At 51.3% G+C, this 16,728-nt stretch overlaps 1 protein-coding gene and 1 long non-coding RNA gene across 7 annotated transcripts in view; one reads left to right on the top strand and one right to left on the bottom strand.

The window, feature by feature from the left end:
- Positions 1 to 16,728, top strand: part of LOC114513564 (inositol-pentakisphosphate 2-kinase) — a 111,884-nt gene that overhangs the window by 37,712 nt on the left and 57,444 nt on the right. For 4 of the 6 annotated variants that reach the window (XR_004901446.1, XM_036018429.1, XM_036018426.1 and 1 more), the window contains exons 2-7: positions 125 to 337; positions 6,046 to 6,198; positions 7,694 to 8,128; positions 8,955 to 9,950; positions 10,216 to 10,367; positions 11,736 to 11,946. Coding sequence is in view for 5 of the 6 variants with exons in the window: in XM_036018429.1 (XP_035874322.1) it covers positions 125 to 337; positions 6,046 to 6,198; positions 7,694 to 8,128; positions 8,955 to 9,950; positions 10,216 to 10,367; positions 11,736 to 11,946 (2,160 nt within the window). In the remaining variant the exon portion in view is untranslated. Of the gene's footprint in view, positions 1 to 124; positions 338 to 6,045; positions 6,199 to 7,693; positions 8,129 to 8,954; positions 9,951 to 10,215; positions 10,368 to 11,735; positions 11,947 to 13,724; positions 15,819 to 16,728 lie in introns of those variants that run through there. The other 2 variants (XM_028532898.2, XM_036018427.1) reach the window with 2 other exon arrangements.
- Positions 3,060 to 6,097, bottom strand: LOC118498956. The gene is made up of 2 exons (XR_004901447.1): positions 6,027 to 6,097; positions 3,060 to 3,284 (listed from the first exon to the last, which is right to left on the bottom strand). It is a non-coding gene; the product is annotated as an uncharacterized LOC118498956 (long non-coding RNA).

The following is a 16,728-nucleotide window of genomic DNA, read 5'->3' as shown; positions in this document are numbered from 1 at the left end:
GGCCTGGGCTCCCTTGGGCATAGGCGTCACCAGGATGAGTGGACAGATCTGGAATCAGCTGCCCCCAGGTCCAGCTCCATGCACACTTGGAAGAGTGGCCCACTCTCTTGGTGTCTGTTCTCAGGCATTTGGACAGGTGCATACGAACCACAGGAAGGTGGCTGCGGATGGTGAGAGCCGGGAAGAGAGTCTGATCCAGGAGTCGGCCTCCAAGGAGCAGTATTACATGCGCAAGGTGCTGGAGCTGCAGACGGAGATGAAGCAGTTGCGCAACGTGCTTACCAATGCACAGTCGGAGAGCGAGCGTCTAGCCTCTGTGGCTCAGGAGCTGAAGGAGGTACCTCGGGCTGGGCAGGCTGCCCTATGGGTGAGGAGACAGGTCCCGTGTGCCCGCGGAGGGTGGTGGTATGGGGGCCACACCACTACCTATTCCACCTGCCCAGCTTCAGCCTCCCCTGGTCCAGGGTCTGGTAATTGTCCTGGCTCTAGGCTTGAGTTGGTATGAATACTGGATCTCAGGGACAGCTCATTCCTCTGGTAGAAAGTGGGACTGTAGCCTCTACCTGCCAGCTCCTGACAAAGAAGTCAGAAAGGGTTGCTGCAGACAGCACCCAGGATCAGCTTGGCTCCTAACAGGGACCTGTCTGTGAGAGGCCTGACTGAGTGGAGAACAGAAGGAAGTGGCCAGTGACCTCTCAGGGAGGTGGAAAGATGGGTCACTGGCCCCAAAACAAAATTGGACAGGGATGGCAGGTGGAGCTAGGAGCTGCATTCCTAGCCATGGTTTTGGGTTTTCATCCTCACAGCCCCAGGGTTCTTAGGAAGGCAAGGGACCATGTTTTGGGCCTCAGAGAGGCCCACTCTCTAATTTAAGGGGAGGGCAATGACAGGTGGCCAGACAGGCAGGTGGTTCTGAGTATTGACCAACTCTGAGGTCCACATCTCAAACATGATGGTCCCAGAGAGCTGGGAGGGGACACTGGCAACATTTGGGACAGAGTCCAGGGGCTAGTAAGAGCAAGAGAGCAGTCACCCTTTCCCCTTGGGTTCATTTGGGTCAGAGGTCATTGGGGCCTGTGGTCTTGGGAGGAGTTTGGCTTAGATCTGGGGGTGAGCTGCCCTGGGAGGCCTGCAGCCAGATTATGTGATCTCATTTCTTCCCATAGGATCACCCTGGTCAGGGTGGGGAGGAGGGCCTGTCAGAGCGAGGAGCTGACCTCCTCACTGCCCAGCCCAGGTTCATTCTTCCCTTACCTTCTCCCAGAAAGGCCTGTCCTGGGCTGTGAGGAGAGTGCTGGGACCTGACTCCTGGTTGTACGTGCCAAGAAGTGAGCCCAGCCAGTCCCACAGGCTGTTAAAGAACAGGTCTGGTGGGGCGGGGATCCCTGCTGTTCCTGTTAGTGCTTCAGGAGAAAGTCTGCCATTCCCCATGCTTCCTCACCTACCTCTTTCTCCCAAGGCACAGCTTGCACCCCTGAAGTCCCTGTGGGGCAGGCCATGTGGAACCTTCCTGGGTTTCCTGGTTAGGAAGGAGGTTCCCTACTGTCACCAGCTTGGACCAGATCCCTGGTCAGTGCCTTCTATTGTTGGCTCCATTTGTACCCCACTCCCATCTCTCTTCCCCTCCCTCTCCTGTGGCTCTTCTACCAGTCCTGCCCTGCTGTTTCTGCCCAGGCTGCCAAGCTAAGCTCCTCTGTGGCCTCCGGCATGGCTGTCGCTTTCATGCCTGGGCATGTATGAGGCTCATGCCTGAGGTTCATACCTGGCGGAGGGCCCTAGACCATTAGGACATGATACCAACCACTGTCCCCAATGAATACCAGCTTGGCTGCCTCAGGATAACCTAGCTGCTCAGTCTTGCAAGGTTACACCAATGAGATGCCCCTTTCACAAGGAGTGTATCTGTGTCCTAGTGCCCAGTCCCAACCTGTCACATTCAGTGACTGATGAGCCAGCCTGTCCATCCTCCTTGTAACAACTAGCATAGGAGTTTGTACCCCCATGCCCAGCTCACCAAATGGCCCTCTAGCCTTGGGTCCTAACCTCTATACTGTATGTTGTCTGGCCAGGTAGCTTCTGTCCTGGGATGTGGCCCTCAGATCCATTTTGTAGGTGGGGAAGTAGAGTCCCAGGAAGCCAGGCATGTCTGCACCTGGCTGGAGGCTGAGTCAGGTCCTGTGCATATGCTGGGGGCTGCCCTTGAGAAATAGGCCTGCTGGTTGTAGAGGGGTCAGCTTCATCTGCCAAGGCGGGCCCCCTAGTGATCTTGCTGTCCAGGTATATCCTGCTTTTCCTGTTCTAATGGACCCTTATACCCTGGTCTTCCTGTTCTAATGGACCCTTCATATCTGAGGCCCTGTGTAGTTCCTGGAGTGAGTGATAGGGATGCCCCAGTAGCAGTCCCTTCCAGTCCAGGTGCCAGCAAAGGACTTCCTTCCTTCGGTGGTGACAGTTGGGCCTCCAAGACTAGCTGGAGGGAAGCTGGGCATTTGGTCCCAAAGTTGAGGTATGTGGTAGGTCAAGAGTGGCAGCATCAGGCACCAGGTGAGCTCTGCAGCATGGAGTGGACACCCATGTGCAGAACCAGGCGATGGAAGTTAGGGGGCTTATCATGAAAGTGGATAGCCTGGGGGCAAGAGGGGCAGCCCTGGGTATGGAGGAAGCAGCAGAGGTGGGGCCCAGTAGGGGTGGAGGAGCTATGGGGCTCTGGTTCTGAGGGAACAAACCCCATGAAGAAGCACACATTCCTCCAGGGAGCAGGGCTGGGCCTGAGTCATTCAGGTGTGACATCTAACAACCCTCCACCAGGAGATCAGGGGAGTTGGTGAAGGAGGGTCTGCAGTGGGCAGGGTGGATGCCCCTGCTTGGGCAGTCTGCACAAGGTGAGCTCATTCCACCCTCAGCCTCTAAAATTACACATGAAAAACACTCACCTTCCTAGGCACCCAGGAAGAGGTGCCACCAGCCCCAAGCAGACACACCTGCTGCCTCCATCCTGCTCCCTATTCAGAGCCTGGTCTTTGCCTGGCAGCTGCAGCCGTGGTCATTGGGACTTCCTAGGAGCTGAATTCTAGTTTATTACATTTACTTAATTTTTATGAAGTACAACTGGTCATGTATGCCTTGTGGCTGCAGTGTGTACAGCAGAACTCTGGGACCTTCCATATCCCTGCAGAACCACATTCCTTGGCCTGTCTCAGGACTCTCTGGTCAGACTGGCTTCAGTGTCTGCTTCAGGATCATGGGTGCAGCCTGGGTGGTCATTCATCATCTCTTGAAACCTGCTTGAAGAATGGTGGCAGGAAGTGTGGCTGGGGACCCAGGCCCATGGGGCCACAAGGAGAGAGCTCTTGCCTGTGAAATCACAGCCCCAGCCCTGCATCACACTGCCCGTCTGGCTTGCATGGTCATCATGGGCACCTGTGTGAGGCTGGTCCCCAGGTTCTCTTCTCTGATGTTCCCTCCTGTTCCTTGTGTCTTTGTTTCCCCCAAATCCCTACCTTATCTGTCCAGAGGCCCAGCATGCCACTGTGGTCCTCAGTCCCTCCTGGGGTAGACAGGGAGAGGGGGTAGAAGCCTGGCCAGAGAACAAAAGCCTGCCTTGGTCTGGGTCCTGCTCTTGTGATCTGCTTTTGCGTTCCCTAAAACCACTTCTCTGATGGTCCCAGGATGGCCATTCTCTCTGGTGTGCGTCCTCTCTATACATTCTTCCATGGACCTCTGCATGAAGGGGATATCTGTCCCTACCTTCCTTTCAGGGCAACTGAAGGGAAGGATCAAGGTGTGATTGTGCTGGGTAGACAGGGAAGGAGCTCTGAGGGGCATAGGAAAGGGTGACTGACACATCAGGTGTCTACTGGGCCCCTGAGGCTGCCATTGTAGTCACTTGTTTTTTTAAACCAACAAGTCACCTGAGGGTAGGAGTCCCTTGGGAAGAGGAGCTGAGATGAGACCCCCTACTTGCCCACCTTTTCCCTACATCAGGGATGCCACTGACAGCTGGGAGAAGGTGCTTTCCTGGGGGAAAACCATACTCCATGGTAGCTAGTTGGAGCTTGTTTGAGCCCATGGATTTTGGGTGTGTGTTGGGTGGAGTTTCCTACACCTGTAGTGTGGGGTGGGAGCTTGGTCACTGTGGAAACCAAGATGCAGGCCTGCAAGTCTTGCAGTGTCATCAAATGGCACCTGCTGCTGCTGTGTGGTGTCTGGGCCAGTTGTAACCTGGGTGTGGCTTGCCTCATTGCCCACAGGGCCCACTGTGGGCTTGGTAATGGAGCAAGGCAGGACAAGGCTCTTGGGGGCCTGGGGGACCTGCATAGACTCTGCCCCAGGTATGTCTGTCCCAGTCCTGAGTTAGGAAGGTCAAGTCTGCCCCAGCCATATGGGAAGCTATACTGAGTTTTTCTTTCCATAGCCTAGTGGTCCTGTTGCAGAGACCTGTGGGGAGCTGGTGGGTTTTAGATCTTCCTCTCAGTTTCCATTCTGCTAGGTGGCTATGTTTGGTGATGCCACCTGTGTTTGGGCACTTCCTGCAGGTCAAGCATCCTAACTTAACAAGGAAAGAGGGAGGATTTGACCAGAGGTTTTTGGCAGAGAGAGAAGCAAAACCCAGCTTGTGTGTTCATGGAAAGCTGGAGGCTCTGTGTGTGGAGGTGGTGGGCAGGGGCTTGGTCCAGTGAGGGGCTCATGGCCACAGTCTGCTGAGAGCAGCGAAACCAGTGAGGGGCTCCAGCAGCATTTAAGCAGAGGAGAAACAATGTAAGAGCAAAACCAATTGTGTGAGAGCATCCCTGCTGACTGGAGGTGGGGAGACTAGTTCAAGCAGATGAGCCAGTTGTCACCTGCTGTGTGACCTACAGCAGGGTGGGGTGGTGCATTGGATGGATGTTTGTGAAGGCTGAAGCTTCCCTGCCAGGTTTCCTCACTACACTCTTCACAATGAAGAAGAGGCCCTGAAAGGTGCACTGAAGTATGGCAGCTATGTGGGGGCAATGGCCTTCACAGGCTGCTGCCTGCCTCCTGTTTCCTCTTGGCAGCCCACCCAGGTCCTAGGCCCTGCTCCTGTCTGAATCAGTTTGAGCTGTCATCACATCAGTCTCATTAAGGAGGCCACTTGGAGCAACAGGGTAAAGGGAGATGGTTTGTCTAGGGGACAGTTCTGTTCCAGGGACATTGTCCATGTCTGGAGACATTTTCAGTTGTTAACAGCAGGAGAAGGGGCTGCTAAATGTCCATCAACATTCAGGATGACCCCAGAATTTTGCAAAATCTGGGGCCCAGGGACCGAGCTCCTGGCACATGTTGCCAGCGGCAGCCTTCTCCTTGCAGGACATCTGAACCCTCAAGGCAACTTGAGGCAGGAGAAATTTTTTAACAGCTTTATTGAGATAGTTCACATCTTTACAACTCACCCACTTAAAGTGTACAATTAAGTGGGTTTTAGTATATTTAGATTTATGCACCATCACAAACCAGCTGTAGAACATTTCCTTAGTCCAGAAAGAAGCCTAGCAGTCATTGCCCACTCCTCCACCTAATACCCCTGCCCTCCACAAACACTACTCTGCTTTCTGTCTCTGGATTTGCCTTTTCTGGACATTTCATCTGTGTGGAATCATATAGTACATGACCTCTTGTGTCTGATTTTTTTTTTCAGTCATAACGTTTTTGAGGTTCATTCATGTTACAACGTGTGTCAGTTGTATGAATGTACCACATATGTTTATCTGTTCTTTAGTTTGTGTTTTAGTAATTTCTCTGGGTTGCACGCCAAGGAGCAGCATTGTCAGGTTCAGTGGTAACTGCGGAACTGTTGGAGCAGCTGCCACCTGTTTCCACTGCACTGTACCACTGTAACCCATTTTGCAGATGAAGAAATGGAGTGAGACAGCTGAGGTCCTGTGCTGTTCACCTCCACTTCACACTGCCCAGGGCCCCAGCTCCTATTTAGCCAGCCACACTTGCCCTGACTGCACTGAGCCACTGAACTCCAAGGGTAACAAGGCCAGCTGGGGCAGGCTGCTCACCCCATCTTCCTCTGGGCAGATCAATCAGAACGTGGAGCTCCAGCGGGGCCGCCTTCGGGATGACATCAAGGAATACAAGTTCCGGGAGGCCCGCCTGTTGCAGGACTACTCAGAGCTAGAGGAGGAGAACATCAGCCTGCAGAAGCAGGTGTCTGTGCTCAGGCAGAACCAGGTGAGTGTCTGGCTGGGGTGGATGAGTTGTCTCTGGGTCGTGGTCCTCATACCACCTCACTTTGCCATTTCATGTGGTCAGAAGGCTACTCACTGCTATGAACCAGGTGTGTGGTGATAGGGTCTGGCTCCTCCATGATCATGAATGAGAACAAGGCTTCTGGCTTTAGTGTTGGCTGACATTAGCCTGGCCAATGTGTTCTGGCCCACAAAAATGGGGGGAAATGTAGGAGCTGGTGAAGATGTGAAGCAAAAACTCCAGGGGCCGGGTATCCAGCTCAGTTCCCTCTGAGGTGCTGACAGGAAGCCCAAGATACATTCCATACCCTGTGGGACCCTGGAACTGTTGGCATGTTCATCACTCCTGCTGTCTCAGGTTTGCCAGTCCCCTTTGATTTTTTTATGGTCCTGGGCCTTGAGGGACCCTCTGGGTGAAGCCAGTGGGCCTTCCTTGAGGAGCAGTGTGGAGATGTTCAGGCTGTCACTCTTGCCCTTGAGTAATCTCAGCAATGGGTGGGACAAGGAGGAGGGTCACCTTCACCTGTGGCAAGACAACAAGGTAGTTCTGGACACTTAGGTCCCTCAGTGCCTGTCTCTGTTACCTACCTCTCCAGGAGCCACCCCTCCACAGGATAGGGACTAGGGAGACCTTTTTTCCAGTTTAAATTCTCCATAGGGAAGTGTGGACCCATGTGTTTACAGAACCTCTGTATTTACAAAAGCCAGCAGAAAATACACTTCTCCCCAAGAATACAGGTATAGGAACTGCACCTCTGGCCGCACAGGAGGCCCACTGTGACACTGTGTTGGTCACACACAAGGGTCCTGAAGAGAAGGAGACCTCACCCTTAGGCACTGGGTATCACATGGTAGAGTCCAGCCCCCTCCCAGGAATCCTCCTCCAGCCTGCAACCATCAGAGATATACTCACTCTGCCTCTGAATGGTTTTTTCCTTATATTTTCTGCAAATGTTACAGAATAATTAGAAATATTTTGTTAATTTGCACACAGACTGATTCCCCATATCAAGCACAGGTTTCTGCCTGCTGCTTCTTTGTCCACTGCAAATACAGTTGTAGCAGGATTCTGTCTCTCCTATTCACTTGGGCATCTACAGGTGTGGGTACTGAGTGGCTGTGGCAAATCTCACTTCAGTGGGGACTGTAGTTTCTTTGTTTTGAAATATCCTTAGAATTAATGGGTATAGCACACATTTAGATACATATTTTATATTAAAATATTTAGTCAACTATTAATATTAGGTAGTTTTGTAGAATTTAAGATCAAGTATACTGTTGGTAACATACTACATCATCTAACAAATTCGCAGTGTGGATATGTTTGTTCTGGCTTTTGCATTGCTCACACACCATGCACACTTGTCCTGACTGTTAACACCTCATGCTCAGAACCCCTACAGCAGCCATGGAGTCAGCACGCTGGTGCTTCCTCCTGATCACTCAGGCTCAGAAGAGTATCGACCCTTCTTTTTCAGGTGGAGTTTGAGGGCCTCAAGCATGAGATCAAGCGTCTGGAGGAGGAGACCGAGTACCTCAACAGCCAGCTGGAGGATGCCATCCGGCTCAAGGAGATCTCAGAGCGGCAGCTAGAGGAGGCACTGGAGACATTGAAGACGGAACGGGAACAGAAAAACAGCCTGCGCAAGGAGCTGTCACACTATATGAACATAAATGACTCCCTTTATACCAGCCATCTGCACGTTTCCCTGGAAGGCCTCAAGCTCAATGATGATGCTGAGACCCTGGCCAATGGCTTTGAGCATAGCTGCCTGGCCAAGCTGCCGCTGGACAACAAGACCTCTACACCCACCAAAGATGGCCTGGCCCCACCTTGCCCCAGCCTCGTGTCTGACCTCCTCAGTGAGCTCAATCTCTCTGAGATCCAGAAGCTAAAGCAGCAGCTAATGCAGGTGAGTGGGTGGGTGTACAGACGGGTGGGGGTCCACCTCTATTTCTGCCCCCACAACCCACACTTTATTGATGTTACCCACCTTATCTTACATTTGTCTTAAACTCTGTTGCTACATAAGTGGAATAGGTGGAAGAAACCCAGAGAAGTGGGTTCCTGTTTGAGATTGAAGTCTCAGTGCTGCCCAAGGTTTTCTCATATCCCTTTGCAATGCCTACTTGCAGTCTTTGTCTGTCTACTTTGTGGACATGTCACATCAGGGTTTTGTGTCCCGACTGAATGGAATTCCAGGGTCTGTACTGTGTCCCCTCAGTTTGCATGTCTCTGAGGAGGAACCCTCCTGGCCTCCCAAGCCTCTGTGCAGGGGAGGACCAACAGTGGCCCCATCCATGGTGCCCCCACCTAGACATGTTACTGAACTCAAGGGGTCTGCTATTTGGGGTGTTCTGTTCAAGAAGATAGTTATATTTACTTGTAGCAATTAAAGGAGACGGGATTCATATCCAAAGCTCTGCCTCCCTCCCAGAAGGGAAGTTTAGCTATTGCTTATATGCACTGTTTGGTCAATTACACATTGATTTCTTCTTTGCAGACATTTACCCTGTTCATTTACTGTCAAGCTCATCCTATTTATAGCTGCTTCTGAAAAATACTGTGCTACTTTTTAACATATAGCAACAATAGAATTTAGTAAGAACTGCCCAGGCCCTGAGACATTTGTCCTAACAGTGTCACAGACTGGCCAACAGGAAGATGGATGGGGTCACTACTGGGACTATCTGGGGGTCCCTGCAGGCTTTTGACAGGCCCTCTCTGTGTCTTTGCAGGTGGAGAGGGAGAAGGCAGGCCTGTTAGCAACACTGCAAGATGCACAGAAGCAGCTGGAGCAGGCTCGGGGGACCCTATCAGAACAGCGTGAGGAGGTGAAACGCCTCACAGAGAACCTGAGTGCTCTGCAGTGCCTGCAGGCTGGCAAGGAGCGGCGCACAGCCTTGGACAGTGAGAAGGAGCATGACAGCCATGAGGATGGTGACTACTATGAGGTGGACATCAATGGGCCTGAGATTCTGGCCTGCAAGTACCGAGTAGCTCTGGCAGAGGCTGGTGAGCTCCAGGAGCAGCTGAAGGCCCTACGCAGTGCACATGAAGCCAGTGAGGCTTGGCATGCTGAGGAGAAGGGCCGACATGAGGCAGAGAGCCAGGCGCTTATTGAGAAGGTTTCCCTGCTGGAGAAGGCCAGCTGCCAGGACCGTGAGCTGCTGGCCCGGCTGCAGACAGAGCTGAAGAAGGTCAGTGATGTCGCAGGTGAGACGCAGGGCAGCCTGAATGTGGCCCAGGATGAGCTGGTGACCTTTAGCGAGGAGCTAGCCAGCCTGTACCACCACGTGTGCATGTGCAACAATGAGACACCCACTCGTGTTGTGCTGGACTACTACCGTGAAGGTCCAGCCGGTGCTAGCCACTGCAGTCCTGAAGCACGTGGGCACCGCTCACCTGTCCTACCCAAGGTGCCACTGGATGCAGAGAGTGGGGCTGGGGACAGCAGCCCCTTGCTGCCCTCACCCCTGAGTGACCCGCGTCGGGAGCCCATGAACATCTACAACCTGATTGCCATCATCCGTGACCAGATCAGGCACCTGCAGGCAGCTGTGGATCGCACCACGGAGCTGTCACGGCAGCGCCTGGCCTCACAGGAGCTGGGCCCCGCCACAGACAAGGACCGGGAGGCACTCATGGAGGAGATCCTCAAGCTCAAGTCTCTGCTCAGCACCAAGCGGGAGCAGATCACCACACTGCGTACGGTGCTCAAGGCCAACAAGCAGGTTCGCACTGTGCTTGGGCCAGTGGGAGGTTGGTGGGGGCATCTCATCCTCCTCAGCTTCTCAGGGTCTGCTTCATCGCAGGTCAGCTCAGGCCTCAGGTTGTGGATCATGTTGGTCATGCTACCTGGGGTTAAAACCTGAACTTAGTGTTGTGGGGAGGAGCTGGGTACTGAAGGGCCAGACAGGTTGCAGTCTTGCCCTGTAAAAGGCAGACCCTTCCCCTGTTTCCCTCGACCCATGCACCCTGTATGTCTTTGACCCCCAGACAGCTGAGGTGGCCCTTGCCAACCTGAAGAGCAAGTATGAGAACGAGAAAGCTATGGTCACTGAGACTATGATGAAACTGCGCAATGAGCTCAAGGCCCTCAAGGAGGATGCAGCTACCTTTTCCTCGCTGCGTGCCATGTTTGCCACCAGGTAACACTGACTGTTCCTGTCACTGCTCAACTGGAGGCCCAGTAGTTTAGTGCTGGGGGAAGTGCCATTCTTGCTGTTTGTGAAAACCCAGAGGGTACTGATTGTGTCCACTATATATGTAAGATGAGGAAACTGAAGGTCCCTCGTGGCCACGCTGCTGGTGGGCAGGTTACACAAGGTAGATCTTGGGGCCAATAAGCGACAAATGAGTTTGTCCCCCAGAACTTGGCTGGAAGTTTGTGAATTAAGAAGCAAGGCTTTTCTTACCACCAATCCTCCTCCCTCTTAGTGTCCCCTGTCTGACCCTGTCAGTCAGAGATTGGGGGTGGAGGAGTAGGAGTGGAGGGTGGTGGTGGAGGCAAAGTTGTGGGCCTGGGGGCGGGAGTGGGGGTAGGGGGGGAGTTCACAGCTTCCTGCCGTTTCTGCCACCCATTGGGGTATGGTGCCATCTGCTGACCAGTTTCAGGCAGGTCCTGGGGAATGGCCTGAATGGACCCTAGGTGGTCTAGGTGCATTATCAAGGGTGGGGAGGCTGAGGCTCCCCAGGTTAAGTGGGGTTGGAACTGAGCTCAGGGCCTGCTTTTCCTCATGCTGGGTGAGGTGGTGGGTGATCTCCGCCTCCCAGAGGGGGAGGGGAAAAAACAAAGTTAGTTCCAGGCTTCTCGGAAGCTTCCTCTCCTGGGCAGAGTGCTTGGGAAGGATCTGTTAGTGCCTCGGCACTGGTACGTTGACCCTCACTTCCTCAGCTTTTTTAAAAAACCTGACTTCTCCAATGGAGCTGAGATCACAAACGTTTTCATCTCTGGGTGAGAGCTAAAATTCACTGTTGGCCCTGGGCCCTGGGGAAAAGAGTTGTGGCAGGTGGGCATACCCGATATCAGGCCCCACTCTGCCCTTCAGGGGACAGAGCTTGAGTGTGCATCTCTCTCTCTCTCTTCTAGCTCCATATTCAGGTGGGGGGCTGGTCACATGTCACAGTTAAGCAGAAGCCAAAATGGCTTCACTACACCCACATGCACCCTTCCTAGGCTCTGGTTTGCCATTTGGTGCAGATTTACTAAACTCCTGTGTGGATATGCTAATCTGGGAACAAGCAAAGTCCTTTCCTTGGATTTATCCCCATACTGTTGAGAGCCAGGTGATGTCTTGCCTCTAACCAACTGCCCCTGGGTTACCTGAAGGCCTTGCTTCCCTCAATGAAAACCAGCTTCATAGAATCCCTCCCAGAGAAAGCCAAACTGCTGAGGAGGCAGGGCCTCTTCTTCCAGCCTAATGAGCAGAGGGGCCCCATTGAGGTCCCCTTACCAGTACTTATGTCCCCCCACCCGGGTCCTTCAGCCATGCTCTCATCTCTGATTGTCCCCACAGGTGTGACGAATACATCACACAGTTGGATGAGATGCAGCGGCAGCTGGCAGCCGCAGAGGATGAGAAGAAGACACTCAACTCCCTGCTGCGCATGGCCATCCAGCAGAAGCTAGCGCTGACCCAGCGGTTGGAGCTGCTTGAGCTGGACCATGAGCAGACCCGGAGGGGCCGTGCCAAGGCTACCCCCAAAGTCAAGCCCAGCACCCCTAGTGTAAGTCACACCTGCGCCTGCGCCAGTGACAGGACTGAGGGCACTGGGCTCACTGCCCAGGTGCTCTGTGGCGAGAAGTATAACATTTGCTGTGATTAGGGCCTCAGGGCCGCACACTGCAGCTAACCTATTGCTGCCACCTGTCTGCTTCACCTCAACTAACCCAGCAGAAGTGGGACCGCGGTGCTAAGCTGGTCTTAACCATGACTAATAATGCACAGAGGGAAGGATTTAGCTGAGATGGTGTGCTGCTCCACCTAGACAGTGCAAGTTAGGTATCTGCTCCTCATCCCTTGGGACCACCCTTCACAGCAGCTGCTCTCTTGGTAGGGTAGGGGTTGGGGGTCATGGTGGGGTTGGAGCCATGAGTCCTTGAAAAAATGTGGCTTCCCAGGACCTGGGTGTCATCAGCTCTGCTGATGAAACTTGCATGTATCTAAAGCAGCTGTGCTGCCCCAGCACCCAGGGAGCACTGTTAGAGGTTCTAGCTGGGTTCTAGCTCCTTCATTAGAGGACAGAGAATTACTTTGTAGTTTGTGCACCATATCACTACAAATTCTGTTTGGGGAAAAGGATAAAATTTCTCCCCTAAATCCAGAGAAAGAGCAGCCCTGAGCTGAGTCCTCTAGCCCAGGCATACACATGCTCCATGCAGCAGTCACACTCATGCAGCCCAGTCATGCCTGGCTACACCCCAAGATCAGAGGTCAAAGCTTCAGCTTCTCTTTCTGAGATTTGCTCACTGGTCTGGTGGCCAGTGAGATGACATTTTAGCAGGCACAAAGCCTGGGGTTTTTCCAGTGAGAAAAATCCCAAGTGCCCAACCAGCCTGCTATCCTTGGGGGAAGCCTGTCCTTTGTATTTAGGGGTCCCTGGCTTTCAGAGCAGGTTTTTCCACCCTTTGTCCATAATCAGGCCTTCCTCCAAGAGGAGCTTTAGTTCTTATGAAACAGTGCTCTGGAAACCCGCAGCCACAGCTGGAGCCAAGCCCAGTGTGGGAAAGATTTGTGTGGGCCCAGTGCCAGTTTGAGGATTCACTGAGGAGGGATGTGGTTCTTCCAAATCACTATAATTGCAGGTATGGTGACAGGAAGGAAAGGCAGCCATGGGGTCCTCCTGTTCCCAGAAGCTGCATCTATACCAGAGCTTTGATACATTTGGAAGCAGGACTTTTCTCAGTATTTATCTCCCTTTTATCCCATGAGGGCCATGGGGTATGAGGCTACAGTCTTCTCCCTGAAAGGCTGTTGGTGGCCCAGCAAGGGGGTTGCGTTGCTCTCTCACATAGGTGTGTCCACTCCAACACCACTCTGCCCCTTGGTTCCCTAGTGTGTCTCAGTTTTCAGCAGACTCCAGATGCTACACAGACCACCTTGGGTTTTACAAGCCACGGGAGTGGAGAGGTATGGGTAGGGCACGCATGCATGCCTACCTCTGCATGCCTGTCCCTGGCTCTGGGCTGCTGTAGTGATGGGATATTGGTCTTGGATCCCCTCCCACTAGAAAAGGGGTCAGGCCCCTCTCTACATCCATGCAAGCAGGACTTCTGGAGAGTTAGGGTTTTACATGACCACTTCTGCTCCCCTTGCTGAGCCTGGCATGCAGCTTCCCTCTATACTTGTGTCTTCATGAGGCATTTAGAGCTGGAGGTTTCCCTAACACATGCAGGTCTTCTCTGCTGTTGACTAACACACTCATGCTCTCACAGCTCAGCAAGAACTTTTAGCTGCCCAACAGGCGACTGGTTCTAACGCTGTCTTGTTTTCTCCCGTTTTCAGCTGTAGATTAGCTGCCGGGAGAACTCAGCCACGGGCCCTGTCACACTGCAGCCCCTCCCCTCCCCTCCCATGGGCCCACGCAGAGGAAGGAAGGGCAACCTAAAAGTCCACTTAGAAACATTCTTGGATATGCCACTGCAATTCTTTTCAAAATAACATTCCCGAGTTTCTAATGGCAGAGGGAAAAAAGCTTTGATGTTCAGAAAGCCGGCAGCAGCTACTTGGAAAGGCCATTTGTACAAGCGTTTGAAGAACCTGCTGGGACAGCAGCACCAGGGTCTTAGGAACCCGCTAGAATTACTCACTACTGGGGTCTCCCTATTATAGATACTCCTTTTTCATTTGATCAACCTGTGCACTTTTAATATTTTTGATATTATATTTGCTTCCTTAATTCCTCGCATAGAGACAGTCTCCAATGCTGTGGTCTGTCTTGTTCTGTAGCGCCCCGTTCTTAGCTCCTGACATGCTGATCTGACATCAGCATGTGGCACAGATGTATCCTAGTGTGCAGCTCTAGACTGTTTGATAAAGCCTTTGACCCAGCAAGGAGCTTGGCTAGACATCCATGCTGTGGTTCAGCAGCCTTTTAGATTATACGGCATTGTAGTTCATGTTTGAAATTAACAGTTTTTAAATGCCATGTTCATTAAGAAATCCAGGGTTTTCTGATTCTGGGGTTTTTCATATTGTATTATTATTATTCTTAGGAATAGTTCGATGTAACAAGAAGAAAACTTGACCTTTGCTCTGGTTAAACAGTTATAGGCACTTGAAAAAAAAGATAAATTATTGAATGAGTAGTATTACCTACAAATACCAGAATTTTCTGGGTTTTAAGAAGTTGTGAAGCATGACTGATTAACAGAATTTTATACAACTGTACCAGTGAAATTCCAAATTGGAATTGTTTTGTTACTCTGGTTGTTTGTGCCAAATTGTGGTACACTTAGGAAATTCTACAGTTGTCAAATTTTAGGGTGTTCTATTTCAACACCTTTTAGTAATCATTGCCAGTAGTGCCTTCATCAGGTAAGAGAGGTGTCCCGGCATAGTTATTCTCTAAAATGGACAGTGAAGAGCTAGTTAGGAATGTTGAAGGCCAGTGTGGACCAATAGGTGTGAAAAGGCATACTACATCTTCACACTTGAACCTGGGCATCTTCATTGAGGGAAAGAAAACAGCAATTGTGTAAAATTCTGTTAGTCAGTGATTCTTTACTGTACAGATCCTTGGAAATTCAGGGGCTGAGAAATGGAAGTGAACACAGACCTTGAGTGTGCTTTGGGAACTAAATGGACTTTATGGGACAAGCTAAGCAAGTGGTGTGAGTAACATGCCATGTTTGTGAAGAGCCACTGGGTAGCAGGGGAGCTGTGCTGTCAGCCTCATGCAGTGAGGTGAGGGCTAGCCATAGTACTTTGCAAATGTGAGAAAAAGATGTTATATATTCTGTTGCTTGGTGTTAACTAATCACTGTTAATTTCAGGAAACAGAACTTGCTAAAGCTCCTTAGCAAAAGAGATCTGTCCAATTTGCTGAGTGAGGTTGTGTGAATGGTCAAATTGATACTCGAAGAGGAAGAACAAGTATCCTTCCTCTCCAAAATAAAGGGCAAATTATAATTAGTAAAAATAAAAGAGTTCTGTTTCCTGGAATGAGCATTTCTTATTCCTAGTTGTAGGGACCCCTATTTTTACTTCCTATTACAGTGTTGATTCATAAGAAATCATGTCACATTTATGATAACTTCATCTATATGGGGTATTTATTTGCAATGATGTCTGAGTACTGTATTTTTTTTCTATGCATTGCCTAGTGTCAAGAGTGTCATCTTTATTAAGATCATATGCATGTTTTCCTGCTAAGAAACCTTTACACAGACCCACACAAACAAATATACAAAAATGGCTTCAGATTCCAAGAAAGTGAGGCAGAGAACGGAAAAGGAATTAGAAGGAGAAATCAGTTGACTTAGAACACAAATGTGGCGTGAAATGCCACAAAGCCAGTGCATATAGGAACAGTGGGCCTGGGTGAGGGTCATGTTGGTAGGACCAATAAATAAAGAATAATACAAAGATAAAGCACAAGGCTTATTCTCTCATTGCTTTGATCCCCTGCCCTAGATGACTGGGCTTGGCAATGGCACTGTAATTCCAATACCTCAAACAAAACCAGCCTGTTGGAAATCCTGATGGTGGGAGCTGGGGGCAACCTTCAGGACAAATTGGTGGGGAGGGAGTGGGGTGCCTCCTGCAATGAGCATCAGGTGTCCTGAGTACCCAGCACTGTGGCAGTGAGAGCACATTGCTTTCACACTGTCCTGACCAGAAAGCAGAGAGATTTGGACAACACAGGACCCTTTGTTGTCCAAACTCTTGCTCACTGAACCCAGGAATGACTAGTTGCAGGCACCAAGCTACTTGTTATCACAAAACCATATTCATCTGCAGGAATGTATACAAGGCATGTTGACTCCATCTGGTGATTGGTTATGATTGGTGAGTATAGAAGAAACATCCTGGCCGAGGGATATTCTGCCACTCCTAGTGAGCCTCAGTCAGGCTTAAACTACTTTACCCAAACCTCAGGGTGAAGGCTATCTGAAGCCAGAGTCTCTTGCCCTGTCATCTCCCCAGGACCCCCTCCCCCCACCCTTGGATTTCCCCTGGCCTCCAGGTCACTACTGGCTCCTTCCTCTGATGATCCCTCACCCCTCTTTAGTTAGCAGTGGCCTGAACCTATCTTTAATTTGAAACTTTTTTTTCAAGAGAGACTGGTTTTCCTAACTCTGTAGTTAGAAAAATCTTCCTTCCCTGCTGGTCCATGTTGTTCCAACAGAACCCTGGAAGAGGTTGAGACTAAGAGTCTGCAACAGATCTGGAGGAACCTCCCTCTGTAAAGAGTGGACATTGGCAGTGGGCCAAGTAGGGCAGGACCCTCTCCAGGTGGGGATACCATCTGGCCCTTGGTTCCTACCACCTGTGTGGCGCATTGTGG

This window comes from Phyllostomus discolor, chromosome 2 (assembly GCF_004126475.2).
Source record: "Phyllostomus discolor isolate MPI-MPIP mPhyDis1 chromosome 2, mPhyDis1.pri.v3, whole genome shotgun sequence".
NCBI classification, from domain to species: Eukaryota; Metazoa; Chordata; class Mammalia; order Chiroptera; family Phyllostomidae; genus Phyllostomus; species Phyllostomus discolor.
The sequence above is the reverse complement of the archived record's forward strand: the minus strand, read 5'-3'. Positions and strand labels throughout refer to the sequence as shown.